This window comes from Anolis sagrei, chromosome 1, assembly GCF_037176765.1.
Source record: "Anolis sagrei isolate rAnoSag1 chromosome 1, rAnoSag1.mat, whole genome shotgun sequence".
NCBI classification, from domain to species: Eukaryota; Metazoa; Chordata; class Lepidosauria; order Squamata; family Dactyloidae; genus Anolis; species Anolis sagrei.
The window spans coordinates 234,812,471-234,837,571 of NC_090021.1; the positions used below are offsets into that span (position 1 = coordinate 234,812,471).

At 41.5% G+C, this 25,101-nt stretch overlaps 1 protein-coding gene across 2 annotated transcripts; it reads right to left on the reverse strand.

Annotated features, from left to right (window-relative positions):
• Positions 1–137: 137 nt before the first annotated feature.
• PATL1 (PAT1 homolog 1, processing body mRNA decay factor) lies at positions 138–25,019 on the reverse strand. 2 transcript variants are annotated; one of them, XM_060771504.2, is made up of 19 exons: positions 24,931–25,019; positions 17,378–17,489; positions 16,872–17,086; positions 16,681–16,758; positions 15,327–15,521; positions 14,315–14,416; positions 13,417–13,506; positions 13,019–13,221; positions 12,820–12,909; positions 12,054–12,237; positions 11,705–11,828; positions 10,414–10,511; positions 9,700–9,759; positions 8,869–9,017; positions 7,642–7,804; positions 4,846–5,001; positions 4,409–4,500; positions 2,038–2,187; positions 138–1,305 (listed from the first exon to the last, which is right to left on the reverse strand). In XM_060771504.2, exons 1-19 carry the CDS (start codon positions 24,943–24,945, stop codon positions 1,284–1,286), a joined length of 2,298 nt encoding a protein of 765 aa, XP_060627487.2. In that variant the 5' UTR covers positions 24,946–25,019; the 3' UTR covers positions 138–1,283. The 2 variants fall into 2 exon arrangements, with proteins under 2 accessions (XP_060627487.2, XP_060627492.2); XM_060771509.2 differs by lacking the exon at positions 13,417–13,506.
• Positions 25,020–25,101: the final 82 nt, after the last annotated feature.

Sequence of the window (25,101 nt, forward strand, 5' to 3'; positions counted from 1 at the left end):
TTTTCTGTTTGAGGCTAAATTCCTAATTTACACATTAAATCCCTACATTAAGCCTCTTGAATGTCTGCTTAATGAAAAACACTGTCAATGTGACAGAGGCCCATGTTACTGAAAAACAAGACCCATAGGCAACACCATTACAGACACTCCCCACAAGTATACATTTTTTATTTACAATACCCTATAAAAATGTAAATTTAGAAATTTTTCATTAATCATAACCAAACCAAAAAGTAAAAGCACAATAATAATAATGGACCACCTGGTCATATGTACTGAAGGGAGTGGGGCTAGAGGAAGGGATCATGAGAGGCTAAGAGGCTGCAAAGGAAAGGAAGTGGTGGAAAAGTTAGAAATTTGGATTGAAAGGGAGACAGAAGGAGAATGCAGAGGAAAGGCAGCATTAGTAACACGGGTTTACTTGTTGGAGAATACCTAAGTGTGCAAATTCTTTTTAAAAGCAGAGTAAAAATTTAAAACCCCACCACATTCAAATAAAAAGAGCACAAACCAGCAGGACCTAGCAGTGTATACTATTGTAATTCACTAAATTAATTTGTCCCAGGTGAATTAATTCCTGGTACCTTATGGGTTAAAGTCTATGAGGATCTCGGCCAGCTGAAGCAAAGTGTACGTCAGAGACAGAAAGCTCAGCTAGAAAATGAGTTCAGGAAGACTAGACAAATGTGCAAAAATGATGCTGCTTCATCACAAGGTTTAGAAAGGTGATCACTTTGTAAGGACTGAAGCAATACTATAGTACGGCATCTGACACTGGAAGAGAAGAATAATAGGCTCACCAGTGGGATAGACAGAAACACTTCCAATCATTTAATATTTCCAACACAGAGGCCGCTGGTTTCACCATTTCCACAGTGCAGGGATACAGGTAAGTTTGTGTCCCCCCTCTCCTGCCCAACACCCAGTGTTTTCAAGCAAGGAGACAGAAAGCAAAGCTAATCCCCCTACCAATCAGTCAGTAGTGTGGTGGGGAGAATAGGGTTTGTTTAGGGAGAAAAGCCATTGTGAAATTGGGAAGGGAAAGGAAGGCTTGGGGTGGATTTGATGCAGCAAGGACATGCACAACTGCAAACTGATGGGTGGGAAAGGGAAGCATGTCCCTAGCCAAGCTCAGAGCAAGAGAGCAATTTTCCGTGCTAGGACAGAGAGGCATAATCCCACAAGGATTTATTTCGAGAAGGCACTGCCTCCTCTTTGCCCACTAAAACACTCTGGAGGTGGCAGCAACGAAGGACACCAGCATGGCAGAACTTTGAGGCCTTCTATCGTATTCCTTGAATCAACCTGAAATGGCAGAGGGCAATAAGAAGAGCTGTCAGACTGACTGTAGTACTAGCTAGGAAGTTGAAGAGACATCCTTTTCAAACAAGTCATCTTTCAATTAAGGAAATAACATTTAAAATAATGAAACAGTAATAGGCCAACATCTAAAGAAAACTGTATCTTAGTGAAGGTTTATGCATTATACCATAAACATACAGCATAATGTAAGCAAAATGGCAACTTTCTGCCCCAAAGAGCTTGCAATCTAATCTCTATAGTGAAACCTCCCAACAGAGGGGAAGGTAAATACAATAGTAATGAATGCAAACTGATTCAGTTACATGTTCTTAGGCTTTATCTCTGCTGTGAACCAGAAACAAAGGTTAAGTCTAAAGACTTCTTAATTATGGTAAATATTTTATTTAATTCTTCAAAATCTTCAAAAATTAATTATCTCCAAAGTTTTCATATTTGGTGAATCCAAGCTTAATTCTATACTCAGCCAAACAGTGTTAAGTGTATCACCACACTGATAAGCGTCTACCAATACAAATTGTGGGTATGTGCCACCATCTTATTCTGTAGGAATTACTGTGAGTATTTCCTCAACTTATTTTTATGCCATTAGACAAAAACAAGTTTTCCCACCCTCCCACTCAAAGAGTAAACTCAACATTTGGAGATCAATACCCTCCTTCCTTCTTGCTAGCAGTTGTCTCTACTATTAATATATGGACAAGATGACATACTTACTGCAACTTTGTTTCTAGCACATTCAGCTTCTGCCGATCAACATAGCGAGAGAAGAGTGATAAGAGATTAGAAGGTGGAGTCACTGGCTTTGCCAAGGCTGCCTGCGGGATCCGGAGAAGCTCCCGGGTTGCCATGAACATCAGATCCGCCCTGCAGAAATCAAAGGAACAGCAGGCAGGGGAAAAGGGTTAGAGCTTGGTTGGTTCACGGCACAGAAGCTAGAGTATTCCATGGAAGTAACTACACTTACATTTCAGGTCTATTGCATCCTATGATATATTGCCAGGTAATGAAGATAAATAAGGTGGGTACAATATGCTTCATCTGGCATTTTAACTGCCATGGCTCAATGCTGTAGAACAGGCATCCTCACACTGCGGCCCTCCAGCTGTTTGGGCCTTCAACTCCCAGAATTCCTGACCATTGAACAAGCTTGTTAGGGCTTCTGGGAGTTGGAGGTCCAAACAGCTGGAGGGCCAGTCTGAGGATACCTGCGGTAGAATAATGAGAGTTGCAGTTTTTCAAGGTGCTCAGTCAAAGAGTGCTAGTGCCACACCAAACTACAAATCCCATGATTCAATAGCATTGAGCCATGACAGCTGAAGAGGTGTCAAACTTCATTAATTCTACACTGCAGATGCACATAATGTTTCATCTACTAATTTTGCAAATGTCATAAACAGAGGGAGAAAGGGAGAGAAAGCATGTATGCCAAAGAAAGATCTTGGTAAAACTTATTTGCAGACAGAATCTTATGGGATGTCTCTAGAGCTGTACTCATTGGAGTTTCTCTAATACTGGGGAAAAATTTGCCAAATTTGCCCTTCCCTTGAACCCTTCCAAAAAGCTACACCTGCTAGGAAGGTTAGGAGGTCTTCTTGACTTTAATAGGAAGTGGCTCTGAAGAAGAACTGACAAAGGCCACCACTCTGGTCACTTCCCCCTCAGAGGAGGAATTCAGGTTTAACCATGAACCGAGAATCAAGTTTGGTTGAAACCCACTTGGATAAGTCACTGCAAATGGGTGCAGGGGCAGCTTTACAGGACATGGTGCTGCATTCTGGATTGTCAGGATGAAGAGAACAGCAGTGCCAATTGCAGTTTGAATTTAAATTTAAAATGAGAGTTTACAAAACTTTAAGCTTGCTGAAGTAATACCCTTTGACACCCAAACCTTGTGGTGTGACAGGATTTGATAAGTAAACCAGCACATCTATCATAGAAAACCTTAACCAGGCAGAACCTTCTTTGAATGCTAGGACTCAGTGCCTCTAAGGGTATTTTGTGTACTTTTCTCTCATCCAGGAACTTTCACAATACTTCAAGCTTTCACAATACTACAGGAGATAGCAGAATTTCCCATTTTGTGGCTATTGTTTCTCCTAAGAAGGGAACAATCTTAGCTAATAGATTACACAATTCTTGAAAACATCTAGACTAAATTACTGCACAGCAAGTAAAGACTGGGGTGCATTTGAAGACTATTTGGAAGCTACAGTGGGGGAGGAAACTGCAGCTAGGCTTGCTCACATGAACAAAGGGAATACATCTCACCACTCTGCTTTCAGGCACAATTGAAGAGGTCCACGGGTAAAGAACTGACTTGGAACTCAACCTCATCTACCTTGCAGCTTCCTATTTTATTGCTGCAATTACTTGTTGTAGTATTTCAGAAAGAGTGCTGAGCCATGCTTGAGCCCAAGTAGGGAAATCAAACCCCTAGAGCAACAAACAGCTCTCAACCCCCACCCCAAATCATTTTCTATCCCAAGTGATCCCTTGAGAGCATGGAAGCTGATTTTGGGATAGTTTTGCTCCTTCCTGGCCCACTTTGGTCCCAAGAGAAGACTCTTTTTCAGCAGGATGTGACCCAAGAATTCAACTTCCAAGTCACTTTCGATTAAAATGGCTCATGAGTTTTTTTTTTTAAAAAAGCACTCTTTGATGCGCCGCAGGTAGTATTAGCAAGGCTAAAACACCTTTTCAATGCTTTTCAGGGGTTTGACCTTCCAAGGAGTCCTAGAGCACCAATTTAGCATTGACAACTATCAATTTCTGATCTATATGACAACAAATAATCCCCAATGTGTAATACTGGAATCAATGAAGCTTGGAATTGTATGAATCCTAAGAGATTAAAGTAGTCGGAAAGCACTTCAGATGTTCTTGAACTCCAGCATTTTTCACCACTGCCTGTGATTGTCTAGTATGGCAGTCCAATAACCCATAGAGCTGCAAAATTCCCACCCCAGGAACTAGCCTTCACTTATTTAGTGTAGATTATCTGGATCTGTTCAAATGCCATACTTAAAACATATGATTTTTAAAAGAAATAAATTTTAATGGCTGGAGATGGGCTGCACAAACTCACCACTGGTTGTCTTGCATGTGCTCTGTATTAGAGTCTGAATTTTGCAGTTCTTCTCCTCGGCTCAAGACCAAATACAGAAAAGAGAGGCCAAACTGCAAGGGTGGGAGAAAATAAATAAGGTTAGCAATTGCTTTCTTTTAGTAAGCAATGATTTCTTCATTAAGTCCACTTTATTTTCAAAGACTAGGCATTTCTTATTTGGGATCAAAAAAAGCCTCGCTTATGAATATGCAAAATAAACAGTCAACTAAATGAAATGATAAAGAGCAAGGGAAAATCTACAATCAGCACTTTCTACACTGTCATTAGCAAAAGGAGATTAAAGAATACTAACCTTTAAAACCCACGTGTAAGACCCCATATGCCCAGAACAACAACAAAAACCATAAACCAGAGCTTAATGGTAGATTGGATGAGACAGAGATAAAAGCCTACACCTTGTTCTGGAGCACAGCTGTGAGGTGTTGATTGGCAGATGGAGCTGCTGTTGTGCTCTGAGGTAGGTTCATGAGCTGCTGCAGGATGCAGGCCACAGTTCCCAGGGATAGGTGGTAGAGAACAAGGGAGAAGGGCCTCAGCAAACAGGGGAGCACCTGAGGGAGGAGAAAAGTTTTAAGAGCCACTAGAGTACACACAAGACTAGAAACATGCCACATGCTAGAAAGGGGACCAGAGCAAATCTAGATACCAACTCAATGATATCTGAACAGAAATCAGGTGCAAACATTTTTAATTAATTGAGAAGTATGAAGGGATACTGTTTCAGTAGAAAGAATGATGAAGGGTGAAATTAATATTACTATATTATCTATTAGGCTGGAGCCACCAGTGGTGCAATGGGTTAAACCCATGTGCCGGCAGGAATGAAGACCGACAGGTTGCAGGTTAGAATCCGGGGAGAGCATGGATGAGCTCCCTCTGTCAGCTCCAGCTCCCTATGCGGGGACATGAGAGAAGCCTCCCACAAGGATGGTAAAACATCCGGGTGTCCCCTGGGCAATGTCCTTGCAGACGGCCAATTCTCTCACACCAGAAGCAAATTGCAGTTTCTCAAGTCGCTCCTGACACACACAAAAAAACCTATTAGGCTTGTGCATTTTGTCTGAACCTCAATCTGTTTTTGCTGACTGAATTTTGGGAGACCTCCCAGATCCATTTTCATGCGTGTCCTGAAAATGGGTGGGTTAATGAATAGCTGTTTTTGGTCCGCAGTCGAGAAATGCGGCTAGATCTGGCCCATTGGCAGCATTGGGAGAGGGAGCTTCTCAGGCTCCCCTTCCTGTCATTTTTAGGGATACTGGGATGAAAATGACCACTTGGAGAACATATCAACCACTGTTTGCCTGCCAATTTTCATAACGTTTGACTCATCCCGATTTTTAGGATTATTTTTTTTTTTTAGAAATTTAAAAAATTCCCAAAAAGGTACCCTCCTGCTGCCCCGCCTGTAACTACTCCAGGAGCAGCAGCAGCAGAGCACCATTCCTTCCTGCCAAATGTCAAAGATGCACTTCCACATCACACAGCTCAGTGCCCCACTATTACACTTTCTTCTTTACTAATAAAAAGAAATAACAGCAAGCAACTTCTTCCAAAGCATTTGCTTTTCTTGTTCTCACAAAAAACGATGGGTTCTGTCAAAGTTTCTCCACAGATTGAAGCCCAAAACTAAGTTTTGTAATTATTTTTACTACTGGCAACGGTCAAAGGATTATTACTAATACTTATTATTATTATTGTTATTATTATTATTAATACTTGAAATTCAGAAGGCAGAGAGCACAGAGAGAATTTCTTTGCCAAGGAATGAAATTATAGGTAGGTAGGTAGGTAGGTAACTAGGTAGTAGTTTTCTGAGAATCAGGCTATTCTGTTTGTTTGCTAGCAGGAGGGGAGGAGAAAAAGGAGTTTAAAAGTGACTCAAGGCTCTCAGGGCCACCCAAATATTTTTTAAAGAAAAGCACACCAAGAGCAAAGATGCTCTTTCTTTCTCCCAAGTTCCCAAACACACACCTGCACCCCACCCACCCATCCCACACTTTCCCAACTATCAGTCCACTAAATAAAAAGAATCAAGAAAATAAAGGAAAATTGAAAAGATTAAATGCTAGAGAGAGGCCAAGCCAAAAAATAAAGCTGAGAGTGAGCGGCAAGGCAATCGGACTGAAGCATCTCTAGAGCCAGGACGCAACTGAGAGCAATTGAGGTGCTCGCCCCATTAAATAGACACAACTTGCATAAGACACGTCACAGTGTTCTTCTATTCTGATTGGCCCAACAGGCAGGGCTCACAGACAAACTCCATGTGAGCATGTAACAGCCCCTTTGCGCACTGTGTAATGCTGAATAGGAGAAGGGCCATGACTGGCTGATGCATGGCCTGTTTTGGCCGAAAAAAACCTGGTGGCTGAACCCTTACCATTACGGTCAGCCGAACAAGCCAGACTGGCCAAAGGGAACCGAACAAACGGAATCCATGCACAAGCCTATTATCTATGCAACAGCCAATAGTAACTCTTCTACCCTTTGAAGACAAGTACTATTCAGTTTTCCTTGGATTTTTTTCCAGTTTCTGTCTCACATATTGTCTTTTCTGACTTATTCCTTCCCACCATTTGAAGAATGTTATGTAACATATTGCAAAATGGTAATATAATTAGGCTGATTCACGCACATCAAAAGGGCAAAAGAGAGAGTGCAAAAAGAGAGAAGCAGCAAGCACCTCCTTATCGGTTGCTCTGGAATTTACTCAACAATAACAGTAGTATCCTATACAACATAGAATATTCTAGTAGCTTTTGGGATAACAAATTAAAATAACATTATCATCCTCAAAATATTTTAATGAAGCAAAGTGGGAGGGAGGGTAGAAATAAGTACACATTCTGGCTGTGGCTTTGCTCTTTCCAGAGCACCAACATGATCGATCTACAAGAAAAAGCTGTATGTGAAGCCATAATGCACACTGAGAAAGTCCCCTCAGCCGCAAGACAACTTTTCTAGCTTCTGAAAATAGTTCTAAAGTAGGTCTCCCTAAACTGGGATTTACTCCCAGACAAGTGTTTTAGGATGGCAGCTTCTGTGAACGGATTTAATTCCTGACAACCAATTCATCTTGACTGTGGAACATTACTTCTTTTATTAACAAAAATCAAAAGTTATTACAGATGGATTACTGTTCACACTTAAGATGAACCTTCTGTGACACCATCGGTCTCTGTGGGTGTATCTACCTCGTCCTGGGCATCCTTCTTGATTAGGAAGGGCAGGTTCCTGGCTGTTGCCATGAGAACGTTGGCAGCTTGTTCAGTGGACAAGAAAGGCAGGATCCGGCCAACCATACGCTTTCCTTTCCGGATGCACATAATCTGCACAAAAGGGTCATCGCTCAGCTTGCTGGAAGACAACACACACATTCTTGTTAGAAAGAACACCTCTACAACATCACAGGCAACTCCTTCTGTGTGGAGGCCCACATAGAAATTTATTTATTTATTTACTTTACTTGTATACTGCTCTTCTCAGCCAATTAGGCGACTCGGAGCGGTTAACAATAAGAAGCGGCAAAAATTCAATGCAACATCATACAGCCATTTAAAAAACAACCAACACACTAACACACTAAGCAAATAACATCAGTGACCATCAATAACATCAATAACAGTTCAATAGCGTCTCATAACTAAAATCATAATCCAAGTTCGTCATCCGTTGTTCCGATTCCTATAATTCTAGAAATTATAGAAATCGGAAATGTGAGTAACACTAACAACATAGAAGTGCAAGGAAATCAAAGGCCCCTACCCTACCTCCACCTTATCAAGGAGACACTCTCCTGTCACAAGGGCTTTCTTGATACCAAGAATTGTTTTCCCCCAATTTCAGGAAAATGTGAAGAAGGATCAATTAGACTTCATTTTATCCTGAATCAGGAAGATAATTCTGTGTCAAGAATGGCCCCTCAACAGGAGGGAGTTTTGTCTGTTTTATCACCATCTTTTCCTTCTTCATTCTCTAGTAAGCCAGAGTTCTCCATTAAGTTGTCATGGTGGTAGAGGCTCTTCAGCAATGCTATGCATACTATGTCACCACTACTTCCTCTTCACAACTCAGGCAACAGATACTGTATATAATGATTTGCTACCATTCAGTCAAAATCCTGCTATGGTAGCTTACTCGGTATCAGGATGGACTAGAGACACTTTGGAGGTAGTAGGTCACATTTTCTCCAACCGCATCCTATGCTATAAGGCTAGTTAGCAAATTTGGTGGTGGGGACTGTGATGGGGCAGTTGGAATGGGTGGGTATGCAAAAATGGCCAGAATGGTGCATGCATCCTGCAAGTCACATGTTGCCCACCTCTGGTACAAGGAGTCCATTCAAAACGAATATTCCATTCTTCTCAAAGAACTGTCTCTGAACAGTATAGGAATGCCTATCCCACTGGGCAGACTCTTACCTTTCCTGGTTGGATGTTTTCCCCCTTAGATTGTCATACATATCACAGATCTTCTGCTTCCTCTCCTCCATCAAGGCTAGCCTATCCCCTTCCAGGCTCAAGAGGTAGCGCCTCTCATAGTCTTCTACATCCAGGAGTAGGCTGTATGTCTAGTTATCATGAAAAAATGTTCAGACACATACATAGAAAATGGAGGGGTGATTCAGACAGGACTGCAATTCTTCTGCCTTGATTGGGAAATGGCTTAATTGGAAAGTTTGCTCAAACACTTTTTTCTGCACTCACAATTCTTAAGGAGCAGACTGGTGCATTAGATCAAGTATTCTAAATATTTTTCCACTAATGACAACATTTTGCCTAATATATTTTTGGTGACCCCATCTATATAGGAATGGCAAGGCTGGCTAAACAGACTGATAGTCCCCTTTATGAAATACAGCTGACACATTTTCTGTAGAGTCTACTGTAAACGGTGTGAAAGGGTGGACTTTTACTGTTGCTGAATTTTTTGGGACCCCAACACTGAACTAAGGGGACCCCATTTAGGGTCGGAACTCAGAGTTAAAGCAGTACTTTAGACAGAAATGCACTTCTGCCTGCCATTCATTTAAACTACATTCATTTTAGAGGAAACTGCACTGTAAGTAAGGTTATTTCAAGAAGTGAGCAATAATCAAGAAACCATCTACAGGACATTGAAATTTCAGTGGTAGCAACTCTAATCTAAATCCAAGGAGAGGGGTATGGTTTACCCCTCTGGTTTTCTGCAGCTCTTCACCAGGCAAAGGATCAGAAACTCCCCTTATAAGTCATGCTGGCATTAAAACTTACCTTCTCAATCGTGAAGAGAGTCTGACGCCTTTTATCTCGAACCTGTTTCTCTTTTGTCTCCTAAGGAACACAACAAAAATATCTGAAGGACTGCCCAATTGCATTTCTTCAAATAATAATAATAATAATAATAATAATAATAATAATAATAATAATGTGGTCCCAGTGGTGATTGGCACACTGGGTGCAGTGCCTAAAGACCTTGGCCCGCACTTAAACACAATCGGCGTTGACAAAACTACCATCTGCCAGCTGCAGAAGGCCACCTTACTGGGATCTGCATCTTGTTGTGATTCAAATAATAATAATAATAATAATAATAATAGTAATAATAATTTATTTGTACACCATCCTATCTCCCCGAAGGACTCAGGGCGGTTCCCAACATATAAGGCAAAAATTCAATTACCAGAAAGAAATCCATACAGACAATTACATCAAAATAAACACATTCGACAATATAACACAGCCTAATTTAACCTAATGAACAAAATAACAACTAAAAACATCATAAAATACCAAAGTCCTGTTAAACACACACACACACACACACACACACACACACACACACATATATATCTGCAACCTGAGTAGAACAGGAAACAAGGAAGTTTATTCATTACAAGACACCATAATTGGGAAGAAAAAGTGAAGAATAAGGGACTATAAGATAACCGCTTGAGGAGCCTAGTCAGCATAGTAAAGGAAACTTACGTCTTCTTCACCTCGTAGTGTCACAACAGCATCAATCATTTTCCGAGGATTGTTCACACTGGAGACTGTCAGCTTCCCCAGTGAGCCTTCAAACTGCACTGAAAGCATGAAGAAAAAGCAATGTAGGTGGAAATGCATAAGCAAACCTATCTGCCTAAATAGCTTGTCATCTCCATAAAGAGCTGTTTTTTTCCTCCTCACCCATAAAGTGTGCCTTTGTATGAACATCGTGGATAATGGCACTAATACCCGTATCTACTTGAGTTGAATGTGCTATCGAATCTAATGCGCACCTCAATTTTCAAAACCCTGACACCAAAAAAAAGTATTTGCTGCCAAATATGATGTGCAGTGGCAAAATGTGTAATTGGACAATTATAGTTGCTTCCTGCTTAGATTTCCTTCTTTAAAAACAAAAGTGTTAGAGCACCAAAGCTTCCAATGATGGAAAAGAAAATCTTGGGGTGCATCTATGATGTGGAATGAACCCACTTTAACTGCCTTGGTTCAATGCTATGGAATCATAGGGGCTGTAGCTTGAAAAGGTCTTGAACCTTCTCTGCCAAAGAATGCAGATACTTCACCAAACTACAAATTCAGGATCACACAGCATTAAATTGGGGGTGACATCCTTCAAAAAGGAGCTCCGGAGGCAGCTCCTGAAGCACCTTTCCCTTTTACTAAGGGGAAACACTAAGATTATTGTATTACGCAAATCTAATGCACACCCTAATTTTGGCAATTTAATTAGCCAAAAAAGGTGAGCATTCGACTCAAAGAAATAATGTACAGGGTTAGTCAAAATGCATAGGCCAATAAGCCATTCAATTGAATGGCTTATTGGCCTATGCATTTTGACTAACCCTGTATTTTGCCCACACAAGGTGCTCATAAATATGCAGTCCCACTTTTCCTAGCTATGCAGATGCCTAACTCTGCCTCTGCTTCCTCCACTGTGGAGGTGTCTAACTTACACATGCAGCAGAACAGTAGAGCTCTGAGGGGGTGAATGAACTGTTTCATTTTCGACTGCAAGGGAAAAATAATCTTTTCCTATAGTAAATTATGAACATGGAGAAATAAAGAGGAAATTAACCTAGCAAAGAGCATGCATATCATTTCAACCTAAAGTGCTTCTGTAGTTATAGGGCAATGTTAATACTGGGTACAATTCTGTAGTGATATCCTCAATCCCACCTCAATCTGAAGCAGGCAGGTCTCAGCTCGAAATTCTATTTCCTCAACCTGCTCTATGGATAGGCCAGAATTTGGCTAAACAAAAGGTACATACCTGGCTTATAGGCATGCTCTAACTTTGCAACTTGTGGGGTGATCAGCTTAGTGCGCTCTTTCTTAGGACCATCACCATGCATATCCTCAGCTGCAGACAATTTTTCCAGCTTCTGAAAGTAGTTCTAAAACAGAGAAAGACAGTTGGAAGCTCAGAACATCGGCCTGGCACCTTGACCCAAAACTACAAGCAAGTCAAAGTGCAAAGAGCTGCTTTCAGCTTTGAATATAGAGTTCAAAAACAAAAAGAGTCAGAGTCACAGTTAAAGGAGTGTCCGTGGTCTCTTGGTTTGCCCCTTGGCATGAGCAGAACATCAATGCAGCCTTCAAGAGGCCACCGGAATACCAACCTGATAATAGAAGTCATCCAAGTAGGGATCAGTGCTTTGAAGTTGCATCATCTGGATCTTGGATACCCAGTCCTTCTCCCGCTGAAGCATGAGATTGGCATATGGATCCTTTCTGATTTGTTCCTGGTGGTTATTTCGATGATTCCCTCGGTCCCCAACGGATCCATTTAGATTCCGGTGCTGACTGAAAGGAATGACCCAGAAATCGGGAAAAACATTACCAAACAGTTTTGTTCCACGAGTCCTGGAGGTGTTTCCTAGGAAGCTGTAGTGGAGTTCCATCTGAAAGACTCTTACTCATTTTATTTACTAGCCATATTTATATCCTGCCCTTCTCACTTTGATGGGGACTCGGAGCAGTGCACATAAAGACACAATTCGATGCTATACAATACATATCCATCAAATGAACATATGCATTAAAACAATTGTTAAGAACATTTTAATGCTATGCTAAGCTGGAAAACACAGGATCTCAACAAATGTTTGGAAGTATAGTCTGAAATTTTAAAATACATCCATCCATTTCCATTCTCATCAGCACTGGCTATTTCCCCCATTTCTCTAAAATCTGGACATATGCAGATTTAAAGGCAGATATTTTTTTCAGAGGCATGGAATCTGCGCAGATATCTCCAGGCACAGAATTCATGAGACAAATTGTGCTCAGTCCCTTGCAAGACCTCACTGCTTGCACTTTGAAAGCATTTATTCTTTCCCTCCCTCTCTCCTTCAACAGAAGCACACAGATGCATTCAACATTCACCTCCTGTTTTGCTGCTGCCTCTGATGTAAGAGTCGTCGGTGCTGTGGGTGAAGGTGAGTTGTATCTGGCCTGAACATCTGTGGCTGAGGCCTAAGGAATAAAATTTCTCTCTCAGAAGAGTACAATGGAGGATCTTCAAACACAATTCAGTTTTAACATGCTCAATGGGAGAAATGCAGAAGAGAAAGGAAAGGGATACCTTAGGTTCTGCAAGTGAGCTCCAGGACATGGGGAGTGATGTTGTGTTGGTGCAGGTGGTGCCCCAAAGAAGGCACGGAATCCGCTGGCTGGGGGCATAATCTGCCCAACTCTGCCTTGGAGGAGTTTGGGGTTCATGGATGCAAGTGGGCTGCTAACAAGGCCAGACACCCGTGCAAACTGGCTGGGAGACATCCTACCAGCCTGTAGGAGGGAAGAGGAGATGATGCCATTGGTACAAAAAACTTTGTCCATTTGAAAATGCAAGAGAGAGGACACAGACACAGAGCATTGCGTACAAAGGGGGTGAATTGGTACAGAAAAACAGAAAGACTTGGATGGTGCTGTGTGCAACAGCAACAAAAATGAGAAAAGCAAGATGATTATCCAGATGTCTACCTGTGCTCCTCCTAGCAGCTGTGCTCTTTGGAGGTGGGTGAGAACAGGAGTAACACTGGGAGGAAATGGGTGTCCCAGGAGGGAGGAATTCTGGGAAGAGAGAAATAGAAAACACCAGTTCTAACAGCAAAGTTTGACCCAGGGGAAACATTCTAGGATTCCATCTTCAGATGAGATAAGGCAGAAAGTAAGCTAGAACTGTCTCTGAAGTAGGCAGCATGGAAGGGGAGGCAGACAAAAGTCCAGAGGATTGGTGATCCCCTATGACATGGGACATGAAAGAGGATGAGAAGAAGAGGAGAAAGAACAAATAATTCAACACAGAAGTAGAAAAAAGGCCAACCAACACTGAAGAGTCATGTTGAAGGTCTCTTCGCAAACTGTATTCACAGTCTACTCAGTTGATTGGAAGAGTAACAGTAGATCATGACTACCCAAAGGCACTAAGTGCCAACTGCTGGACACGCTACTCGTAGTCTGTAATTATATTTGACAGTAACCGCTTCACCAAGAACAACCTGAGAGCATATACAAGAATGTATTGTCATAAAAATTACATGAAGAGAAGGATCTCAGTTTTAAATAGTTGATTATGACAGAAAAATATGAAAATAATGCTCTCTTCCTAACAATAAATGATTACAGTACTAAACAGAGACTTAACAATGCACAAAGATACCCCTAGGGTCTCCTCCTGTTGACAGACTACGTTGTCCACAGAACCCAGTGCATTCAAAGCCAGAAGGATTTGTCAAAATATAGTGATACTGAAGAGACTCAAGGTTACGTTTGTTAGGAATGGCCTTCAAGAACAAACAGTATCAGGGGAAGGATAAAGCAGATAAAGCAGAAAAGGATTTCAGAATGCAAGCCAGAAGTGTGACACAGCCAGAACTACCGTCACATTGCAGAGTTGGTTTGGAGACATCCTTTCACTGAAGGGATTTGTATAACGCTGCTGAATTGGGACTCTGATGTGAACAGGCTTTGGACATAAGATCTGTGGAATAAGAAAAACAAAATGATCACCACCAGTTATTTTAAGCTCTAGCCATTAATGGCTCCATCCAGTGCTCATACCCTGTCCTGTTTCTTCAAAATGGACAGGACTGAGGGAATTATACCGGTCGAAGCTAATTAAGTTCCTTTCTGAAGCCATGCTGGAGTTATATTACAATTAAGGAAGGCATGGTGATGTGCAGATTGCCAACCTCGGTTTTGCAATGGTGGTAATACAAGGATTACAGCCTAGTGTCATCATTGTCATGGCTTTCAAGACATAAACTATCAATGACACAGAAAGGACATGAAACAACAAAGAACAGCCAAAATGGCATTTTTTTTCTTCTGAGGTGGACTTTTATTTTACCTAATATCCTGAACACTACAGGGCAGAGAATACATCCTTTTCAGATTGTCTTTCATGAGACAACCATCAACAAAAAAACCTTGTTGTTGGTATTAACTTTCTATTCTGGCAGACAGGTCATGTGGAAGACAACACAGGATCTTCATCACACTAGATAATTTATCCACTTTCAATCTGGTTGTTGCCCTTTGCAGAATGCTGGAGTTTTTAGTTTAGGAAAGAGCCTTTAACAGGTTCACTAAATTACAAACCCCAGAATTCTGCAGGAGGCAGAAACCAGATTTAAAGTGGATTCATTCTCTACTGTGATGAGATCCTCAGAGCAGGTGTAATGTCACACTCAAAGAGCAGACAACTAAAAAGCATTTCAAAGAAAGCAAAGAGACATGAGCAAAGAGAAAACACTTGCCTTTGCAGATGCTGAACAGAAAATTTAGTATCAACCCCTATTTTGCAAAATAGTACAAACACTAAGCCATTCAGTCATGAGATCATCACCCTAGATCACCCACTCTTATTCCAAGTGGGGGGGGAGTAGTACCTGCTGGTTAAAGCTGGGCATGGTGGGCTGCTTAGGTGGGGTCCCAATGGGAACAGCCCTCACAGGAGGACTGCCAATGACTGGTGAGGATGACCGCCTAGGCAGCGCTCGCTCCGAAACATCCTGCTCCTCTTCTTGAGCTTGGGGAGGTCTCTGTGGGAGGGCATATTCTAGTACTGACACAGAAGGAACCTCCTGTAAAGAAGGAAGGGAGAAAATCACAAGTGATTAAAGACACATTTCAGAAGAGAGAGATCCCCATTCTCAAGTGAGAGGGCTCCTGGCACATTTAACTGGCACACAAAAGTGGAGCTTATGAGTCAGGTATGAAGAATGAGAAAGCTTGAAAAATACCTGTGATGACTGTAAAGAGCAAGTAGACACAACTCTGCTGACTAGTGAGTTACCTGCTTAAAATATTTTTGGTCCCCATCCTAGCTATTAACTTCTACTGCGTTTTAATGATAAGAGCTCCAAATTTTTAAAAAGCAAGCCCCAGGTAAGCCTAATAAATGAATATACTTAATAAATGAATAGAGCCTGCCCCATAGAGCAATTGTTTTTCCAATTAGTGTGAAACAGCAGAAAGAGCAAAAGCTGCAAAATGGAGCTTCGCAATTTCTCTGATGGTTTCCTGAAAATGAACACAGTTTAAGAAGCCAACAGCTCCATTATTATTTCACCCTGCCCTAAGCCTATCATCTATGAATGGATCTAATTCTCCTTGTAAATGTCTGGTGTCAATGCATTCTACTTTAGAAGAGTCAACAAGCAGAAAAAAATCCCACCTTTGTTTCTCATATCCAAGAAGGGAGACTGAATCACCAAGCCATCATTCAAGCAAATTCAAAATACTGCTTTAAAAGGAGAACTCAAACTGTAAAATACCAAGTCACCAGCATGATGACCTACAGTCACTATAGGTGAAGATGTATTCCACAGAGTAGTTTGTGCTATTGTAGAAATCTTCTTTTCCACACTAGGGTACTTGGCTCTCATAACCAACTTAAGGAAATGTTTATCCATTTGCTCTCTCTCCCTCCATTTGGAAGAGGTGTGGCAGTCATGGCACATATGGGATCATAATAATTGCAAAGCAAAAAAAGTAGCCTTTTCTAGGTTCTTCTCTGTTCTCTTCCTGCAGCATTCATCAATTTATGGTGAAAATGTGATTATTGCTTGTGATAAACCAACATGGCCGTATTCACTGTGTGTTCCTATATGGTAGGATGTTGAACTAGATGGCCCTTGCAATCTTTTCCATCTCTGTTTCTCTAAGCAAGAAAAATATTTGATTTCCTGGAAAATAAAAAGTTTTTTTTTTTAAGGAAGAGAGATAAAATAAACTGAGTACCTGATTGAGAAGTGGCCCTCTAATTCGCCTGAGTACTGAAGGCCCATCCCAGATGCTTGAATTAAGGCCAGTTGAGTGCTGGAAAGGAGGTAAGATGAGAATGAAAACCACAGAAAAATGTCTACAATTCACATTAATATCTAGGAGGTAATTTTATTCCTTCTCTTCCACTACCATGACTTGTTACACACCTGTACCAGAGGTCGAGTTTGCACAGCCTGCATGATGGCTGGGTCTTCCAGCTCATTATCAATCACCATTTTGCTCAACCTCTCTGCCAGGTTCTCTTCATGGTCCCCCAGCAGGTCCATCTCATCGGTGACTCCCTGGTCCACTTGTTCCCCTGCAGATGCAGGCTTTTCTTCCAGCTCTGCCAGCCTCTCATGGGCTTCCTGCCAGTCATCATCTACAGAGGAAGGACAGAAAGGATGTCTGCCTTGTACTCTTGGCCTTTCCCTCACTCCTTGTTCTGTGACAGCATCATCTGCCTACTCCTCACAGGCAAAAGACAAAAATAGCAAAAGGGCAGCCTTGGCAATATGAGTAACAGCAGGGCAACTCAGGTCTAGAGAACAAGATCTTCCACAGGGAAAAAATGAATGTTTCAATACAATTATGATATTATGCAGAAATAATATCCACATAATACCAGGGTTAAGATTGGAAAAGCCAGGGTACTTCTGTGACACAAACTCACCAACTGCACCAGCTCCAAATGTGTCATCATTGAACTGGTCAATATCTTCATCTTCCTCAGCCAAGTTATGATAGGCTTCATCATCCTCATCTAAAGGGCAGTCCTCCAGAGACTTGAAATAAAAGAAAACCACAGAACCGATTATAAAAACTGAAAAGTTCTGACCATCTCCCACTGTACCCTAAAAGAATATTCCACAAGCATGGGGTCTGAAAACTTATTAGAAATAAAACATCAAAGGTCATGTTTTAGTTGGTGTAGCATCACATTCACCTTTCCAATAATCTGCCTTAGAACTGCCACTCAGTCCGCAGTTACTTTGGGTTTTGTTGTTGTCATTGTGTCATTACTTTGGGTTTTGTTGTTGTCATTGTGTGCTTTCAAGCCCTAAGGTGAATCTATAACAGTGTTTTCTTTGTCATTGCTTTTCTCAAAGTCTGAGATAGTGTGACTTGCTGAAGGTCATTCAGTGGATTTCATGGCTGAGCAGGGATTCATACACTTGTTTCCAGAGTTGTAGTCCAACATTCAAATGACTACATTATACTGTGGGTTAAATCAATGGAAGTACAACACCCCTAAACAAACCAACAGTGTTTACAGTTTTGTTTCACAGCTGAAATCACACTTAGGGATCAAAATCATGGGAGTATAGCACCCTCGCACAAACCTACACTGTTTATACTTTTTTCTTCACAGTTGAAAGCTGCTTGTGTTATGAATCAGGATGATGTACTTTTTGGCAAAGCTAGAGATGTAGGGTTGAAGTTTAGTCTCAAGTTAGGATGCCTCAGGGAGGAAAAAAACTGTGACTAAACCTTGTTTTCCAATCATCCTATTTTCTCAAGTCAAGCCAGAAGTCTTACCCACCACTTTTAATTTCTCAACACCCAAATAATCTTAACTCATTGCACCTCCTTCTTCGCATACTGCAATATGGTACTACTACTTCAGCTCCCTTAAATATGTGGAGGAAGTTCTCTGGGAGCCATGTCATTCAAATGGAGCTATACGTTCCCTATATCAAGTCATTCCACTGGGTATCTGAGCTCAGTGCTTTCAACATTGACTGGCAGCTTTTCACAGTTGTAGGCAAGAAGTTTTCCAGCTCTCCCTGAGATTGAACCTGGGACATTCTGTATGCAAAGCCCATGTTTGAAAGCTGAACTGTGGATATTCTCCACAAAAAAACAATAAAAATATTTGACATAGGTTTCTGAACATGTGAAAGACCATATAAGCAGAACAGCTGAAGCAGTCAGCACTATACTTTTTTCTTACCACCTGTATTCCAGAAAACTATAGAATATTATCTGCTATATAAGGCTGCAATCAACAAACTACTGATTCTGCATGAGTTGTCAATTTTTATGAAAGTAACACATGAACGGAAGCCTAAAAATATATTCCAATAATTGATTAAATAATCGTTTAATACTGTCATCATGTCACTTTCGTTTTCCTATGCCAGCATATGTTTCATAAAGGGTTTCACTCATGAATCAGTTTAAGTTGCAACGTTTGAATTTTAAGTCACAACCATGCACCAATATTTATTAGCTAGGTAAGCACCTGCAGCCCTGAAGATGTGCTTCGGACTGTAGTTCCCATAATTTACGATCCTTAGTTATGGTGGTCAGGGCTGCTGGGAGATATAGGCCAAGAACATGAGGAGGGCTAGTTATCTATTTATTTATTTCTATCCTGCTCTTCTCACCCTTGCAGGGGGCTCAGAGCAGTGTACAAATGGTAATATTCAATGCCACACATCCAACAACATAAAATACATCAATGTAATAGACAATTAAAATATATAAATATCATAAAACCATTAAAACATAGTCCCCAGTCCTGAGGTCATCATTTGCGTGCTACATTGTGCTGATTCTATATTGCACTACCCAAACACCTGATTGCAAAGCCAGGTCTTCAATTTTTTCTGAACACCAGGAGGGAGAGGGTTCCATAACTGAGAGGCCACCACAGAGAAGGCCGCCTCTTGTCCTCACCAGTCACGCTTGTGATGGGGGTTGGAACAAGAGCAGGGCCTCCCCCACAGATTTTAATTCTCTAACAGGTTCATAAGGAGGGGTATATTCGGACAGGTAAGTTGTACCAGAGCTGTTTAAAGCTTTGTAGGCCAAAGCCAGCACTTTGAATTGTGCTCGGTAGCAGACTGGCAGCCAGCAGAGCTGACGTAACAGGGGGATTGTACGTTGCTCTGGTGAGAAACCTGGCTGCCGCCTGTTGGACTACTTAGAGCAGGCATCCTCAAACGGCGACTCTTTGGCTGTTTGGGTCTTCAACTCCCAGAATTCCTGACATCCGAACAAGCTCATTAGGGCTTCTGGGAGTTGGGAGGCCCAAACAGTTGGAGGGCTGCAGTTTGAGGATGCCTGACTTAGAGCTTCCAAATAGTCTTCAAAGGCAGCCCCACGTAGAGTGCATTGCAGTAGTCTATTCGACATGTAACGAAAGCATGGACTACTGTGGCCAAGTCTGACTCCCCAAGGTACGGGCGCAGCTGGAGTAAAAGTTTTAATTGTGTGAAAGCTCCCCTGGCCACCACTGAAACCTGGGGTTCCAGGCTCAGCAATGAGTCTAGGAGGACTCCCAAGCTGCAAACCTGAGTCTTTGGGGAGAGTGCAACCCCCATCCAGCACAACCTGTAACCCTATACCCTGTTCTGCCTTTCGACTGACCAGGAGTACTTCTGTGTATTCTCGAAGGCTTTCATGGCTGGAATCACTAGGTTCTTGTGGGTTTTTTCGGGCTATAGGGCCATGTTCTAGAGACATTTCTCCTGACGTTTCGCCTGCATCTATGGCAAGCATCCTCAGAGGTAGTGAGGTCTGTTGGAATTAGGACAATGGGTTTATATATCTGTGGAATGGCTGGGGTGGGGCAAAGAGCTCTTCTCTGCTGGAGCTAGGTGTGAATGTTTCAACTGACCACCTTCATTAGCATTTGAAGGCCTGGCTGAGCCTGGGAAAATCTTTTGTTGAGATGTGTTAAGATGTGCCTGGTTGTTTCCTCTCTGCTGTTTTGCTGTTGTAATTTTAGAGTTTTTTAAATACTGGTAGCCAGATTTTGTTCATTTTCATGGGCTCTTCCTTTCTGTTGAAATTGTCCACATGCTTGTGGATTTCAATGGCTTCTCTGTGTAGTCTGACATGGTGGTTGTTGGTGGTTGAGTACTTCTGTGTTGTCTGGATTCAATTTCTATTTTTTATACCCCTGAATTCCAACAATACCATTTTCATTGTGTTGCATACATAAAGAAAACAAGAATAGAATACTGATGAGCAGAAACTGAAAGTAAAAACAAGAAACAAAAGCCAATCCAATGTCATTTTGCTAAATGAACCATGCCTCATGTGACTATTTTTTAAGGGCACAGACACTCAGGCAATGAGTAGAAGGTGGTGTGAAAATATTTTCGAAAACAAGTACATCAATCACAGAATAATAGTGTTTTCCGTGTACTCTCAGGTGGGGCTTTTGACTAATCAGAAGCTATTTAATCAATTGATCAATTTGGTCAACTGACTCATACAAATGATCAAATAATGGTTAAGCATTTTGAAAGTTATGACTTCATTAAAAACAAAGGAGATAGTTCACTTAGGAGAGTCTACTTGATAAAACAAGTTGGTTAACTGTCAGTGTTAAACATGGAAAATGGTTTAAAGAAGAACTGAATACTTTTTTTTACAAAAACAAGTATTTCACTGAGTATTTTTTTCTCTTAGCTTTTATCCTAAACACTAGATCAGCTGATTAAGTATTTTATAAATAATATTTTTAAAATGAATTAAAATAACAGCCATAATTTAAAATAAAATGTAATTTTTACAGGCTGATGTAAAGATAAGCTGCCACCTAAACATTTACTTTCTTGGGTACAAATCATTTTTCAAAACAACCCAAAAACTCCAATGCAAGAAGATTGGCTTATGAAGATGTGTGAACTAGCTGAAATGGACAAGTTGAAGATCAAGGAGAAATCCTCGACCAACTTAAGAAGGTTTGGGACTTATTTATTGCCTTTTTATACCAGAGATGGAGACCAACTTTTACTATTGGTTATGTTTGGTTGTTTTTTTTAATTAGAAGAGTGTTACTAATAGCTGAATTGTGGCATTAGTGATATCTTATGGGTGTAGAAAAGTGAAGAAATTAAAACCAACAGGCAAAGAATGTGAAGCTCATAGAGTAAGCTCTGTTATTCTATCTGTAGTATTGTATATGTTTAATGGTAGGAGCTGTGATAGTTGCAGTGAGGATGATTGTTGTAGACTACGTTGTGTTAGATGTAGTTGTTTGTTTTTTTCATTAAGAATAAGTGTTTGTATGGTTTTGTTTTTGTGGTTGGGGGGTCAAGTTCTGTGACTATGTCTTTTATCTAGTGTTTTATATATGGTTCTTTTTTGTTGAATAACAAATGTTTTAAAAACAACAGTGAAAATATTTCATTGAGTAGCTGACCAACTCTAAACCATTTACCAGAACATACCCATATCTCTGGACTTAGTGTAGCATTATCACATTTTCCTTGTATTCAAAGGGATTTTGTAGCAGCTTAGACATAATGGAGAGAATGAAGCTGGTAGTACAGGCTTTCATATACTATGTCTAATTCCTCAGGTACATCTTCAGATCTGAGGACGTAGACTAATACATCTACACTGCAAAGGTAATGCAGTTTGACACCAGTTTAATTGCCATCACTCAATGCAACAGAATCATGGCAATTGGAGTTTTATAGGGTCTTTAACCTTCTCTGCCAAAGAGTGCTGGTGCCTCACCAAATGATGACTCTCATGATTTCATAGTCATGGCAGGTGAAGGGGTTTCAAACTGCATTACCTCTACAGTGTAGATGAACATCCAGTCTACAAAACCTTATACTACCTTAATTGTTTCAATTTATAAAGATCCCTTTGCATACTGAAAATCCAGACTAATTTGGCTGTGTCTTTGAATATTTTCGCAGAGTTCTATTATAGAAGAGACAGTCTTGCTGGCAGAAGGTTCCGGCAGATGAGGAAAACTAATATAAAAGGGACTATCATTTGATAGAATGGAATAAGGGAATTCAAAAGGCATTTAATCAATTCAGACTCCTCTCCATCTCATCTAAAGCCTTAGGGCAAAGATTAGTTTTGTTAGTTATCACTTTTGCAGTCAGGAGACCAGCCATGAACCTAATATTCTGGAGGGTGGGCCTTGGTGTGGGGTCTTTATGCCATTCATGCCACAGGCACAGTACTCAGGGAGAAAGATGAATTGCTTCAACAACTTATCATGTGAGAATTTACTGCATAATCAAGATATATTATATGTAGGAAAAGCTTTTCCATCACAATAATGAAGTAATAAAAATAATAAAACAGTCTCCTAGATTCTTGCATTGCTGGTAGGCATACAATTTAGCTAAGAGAAAACTAAGATTGTTTTCTGCTCTTTGGAGACTAGGCCACAGAGCAACAGATTCAAATTACAGGAAAAGAGACTCCACATTAGGAAGAACTTCCTGACGGCAAAAGCTGTCTGGCAGTAGAATATGCTGCCTTGGTGTGTGGTGGAGATTCCTTCTTTGGAGGTTTTTAAGCTATCTATCGGGATTCTTTTGATCGTGTGTTCCTGCCTGACAGAATGGGGTTGGACTGGATGGTCGTTGAGGTCTCCTCTAACTCTATGATTCCTAAAGCTAAGATCTTATGGAGAGCTTAAGATCTTCTGGGAAGGTCCTCCTTTCGATCTCACCTTCTTCACAGCTGCAGTTGGTGGGGACGAGAGACAGGGCCTTCTCAGTGGTAGCCTCTCAGCTGTAGAACTCCCTCCCCAGTGAAATTAGATTAGCGCTCTCCCTCTTGGCCTTCAGAGAGAAAAGACTTGGCTGTGGGACCAAGCCTTTGGTCAGCGAGCAGTGCAAGAATTGAATAGGGAATATGTGCAATTGATAACTGGAATGGCTTCGGATTCCAATTTTGTATGTGATTTTAATGTTTATACTAAGATGCTTTAATGTCTGAATGTTGTTTGTGCTTTATGTTTTAATATGATTAATGTTTTTACTTTATAGTTATATGTAATGTCTAGATATTATGTTTTGGTCTCACGTGTATGTATGGCATTGAATTTTGCCATTATTATGTTGGAAACTGCTTAATAATAATAATCCCAAGTATAGACTCTGCAAGGAAGCAGATGAAACACTAGATCACATCCTCAGCTCCTGCAAGAAGATCATGCAAACAGACTACAAGCAGAGGCATAACATCGTTGCTCAGATGATTCATTGGAACTTGTGCCACAAATACCATCTGCCTGCGACAAAGAACTGGTGGGATCACAAGCCAGAAAATGAACACGTCAAACTCCTCTGGGACTTCCGAATTCAGACAGCCAGAGGTTTGGAGCACAATACTCCTGACCTCACGATCGTGTTAAAAAACAAAGTATGGGTCGAGAAACTGGAAAAGCTGACACCATATGAGGATTTAAAGATCAACCTGCAAAGACTCTTGCACAAGCCAGTAAAGGTGGTCCCAGTGGTGATCTAGCACCTTGTATTAGCATGCCCAGATTACAATACATACTAGCTCACAACACAAGCATCACAAGTTGCTGCTTCATCAGAATCCAATCTACTCCACTGTAGAAAGTTCTCTCCCTTCTATGTTCTCCAAAGCTTGAGGTTTCACTTCTCAAAACAAAAGGGTAGCAAGACAGATCAAGCATAGCATACACTTATAAACAGAAATTATTATCGCTTACTTCCTATCTCTATATTTTTAAAATCTTACTTTTTACCTTTTTTTTTTTTTTGCAAAAAGTATTTTGTTGGCGCAAATATCTGCAGTAGTGGGAATTGTTGTTTGCTAAGGCCTTGGTGCTCTTTAGCAGAAAAGGCCAAGATCTTGCAAAACTACAACTCCCATGACTCCATAGTATTGGGCCATGGCAGTTCAAGTAGTATCAAACAGGATCAATTCTAGAGTGCATATCAGGCCTGGGCAAACTTGGGCCCTCCAGGTGTTTTGGACTTCAACTCCCAGAATTCCTAACAGCCTCAGGCCCCTTCCTTTCCCCCCTCAGCCGACCTAGCAACAAAACGATCCCTTTCCTAAAGGCAACTGTTAGTTTATCCGCTTGTTTAAGGATGAGACGACAAAGTTTGAGGGGGGCGTTGCTATGGCACCTCGTCCTCTCGGTTGCTGTTATGTCTAAAGGAGATGCATGTGAACCGGGAGGAAGAGAAAAGCCACAAACGTAGAGACCCCAGACTCCCTCTTTTCCGCGCCTTCACCAAGCCTAGACGGGCTCGCGCCCAAATCACACCATGAGCGGGCGCGAAAGGAACTCTTTTGTCCGCTACGGCCCTCCTTAGGCAGGAACCCCCCCCCCGAGGGTCAAAGGTCACCTCTTTCGCTCCGCCGCCACCTCCTCCCTCGGCCCAAGGCTGAGGGAGAAGCAGCCATAGAGCCGCCGCCTCCAATGGCCCCGGAAGCCCGGCAGCCCACGAGATTCCCGGGGCCTCTCCTCACCTGGTAGCGGAACATGGCTGGCGGGGCGCGGAGGCTCCGCGCGGACCCTCGCTTCAGTCCCGGGCCCCCGCCCCCTCCGCTGCGCTGTGCTGCGTCTTGACGTCTCCGGGCGGACGCAAGGATTCCTCTTGCGTAGCTACTTTCGGCGCGCATGCGCACCAGCACCCGCAT

Excerpts from the sequence above, each read along its gene's own strand:
- PATL1 (XM_060771504.2), bottom strand. Across the intron at positions 15,522-16,680 it reads GAGGGCCACTTCTCAATCAG|GAGGTTCCTTCTGTGTCAGT; the intron begins GTACTCAGTTTA and ends CCTTCTTTACAG. Across the intron at positions 12,910-13,018 it reads GCTCACTTGCAGAACCTAAG|GCCTCAGCCACAGATGTTCA; the intron begins GTATCCCTTTCC and ends TTTATTCCTTAG.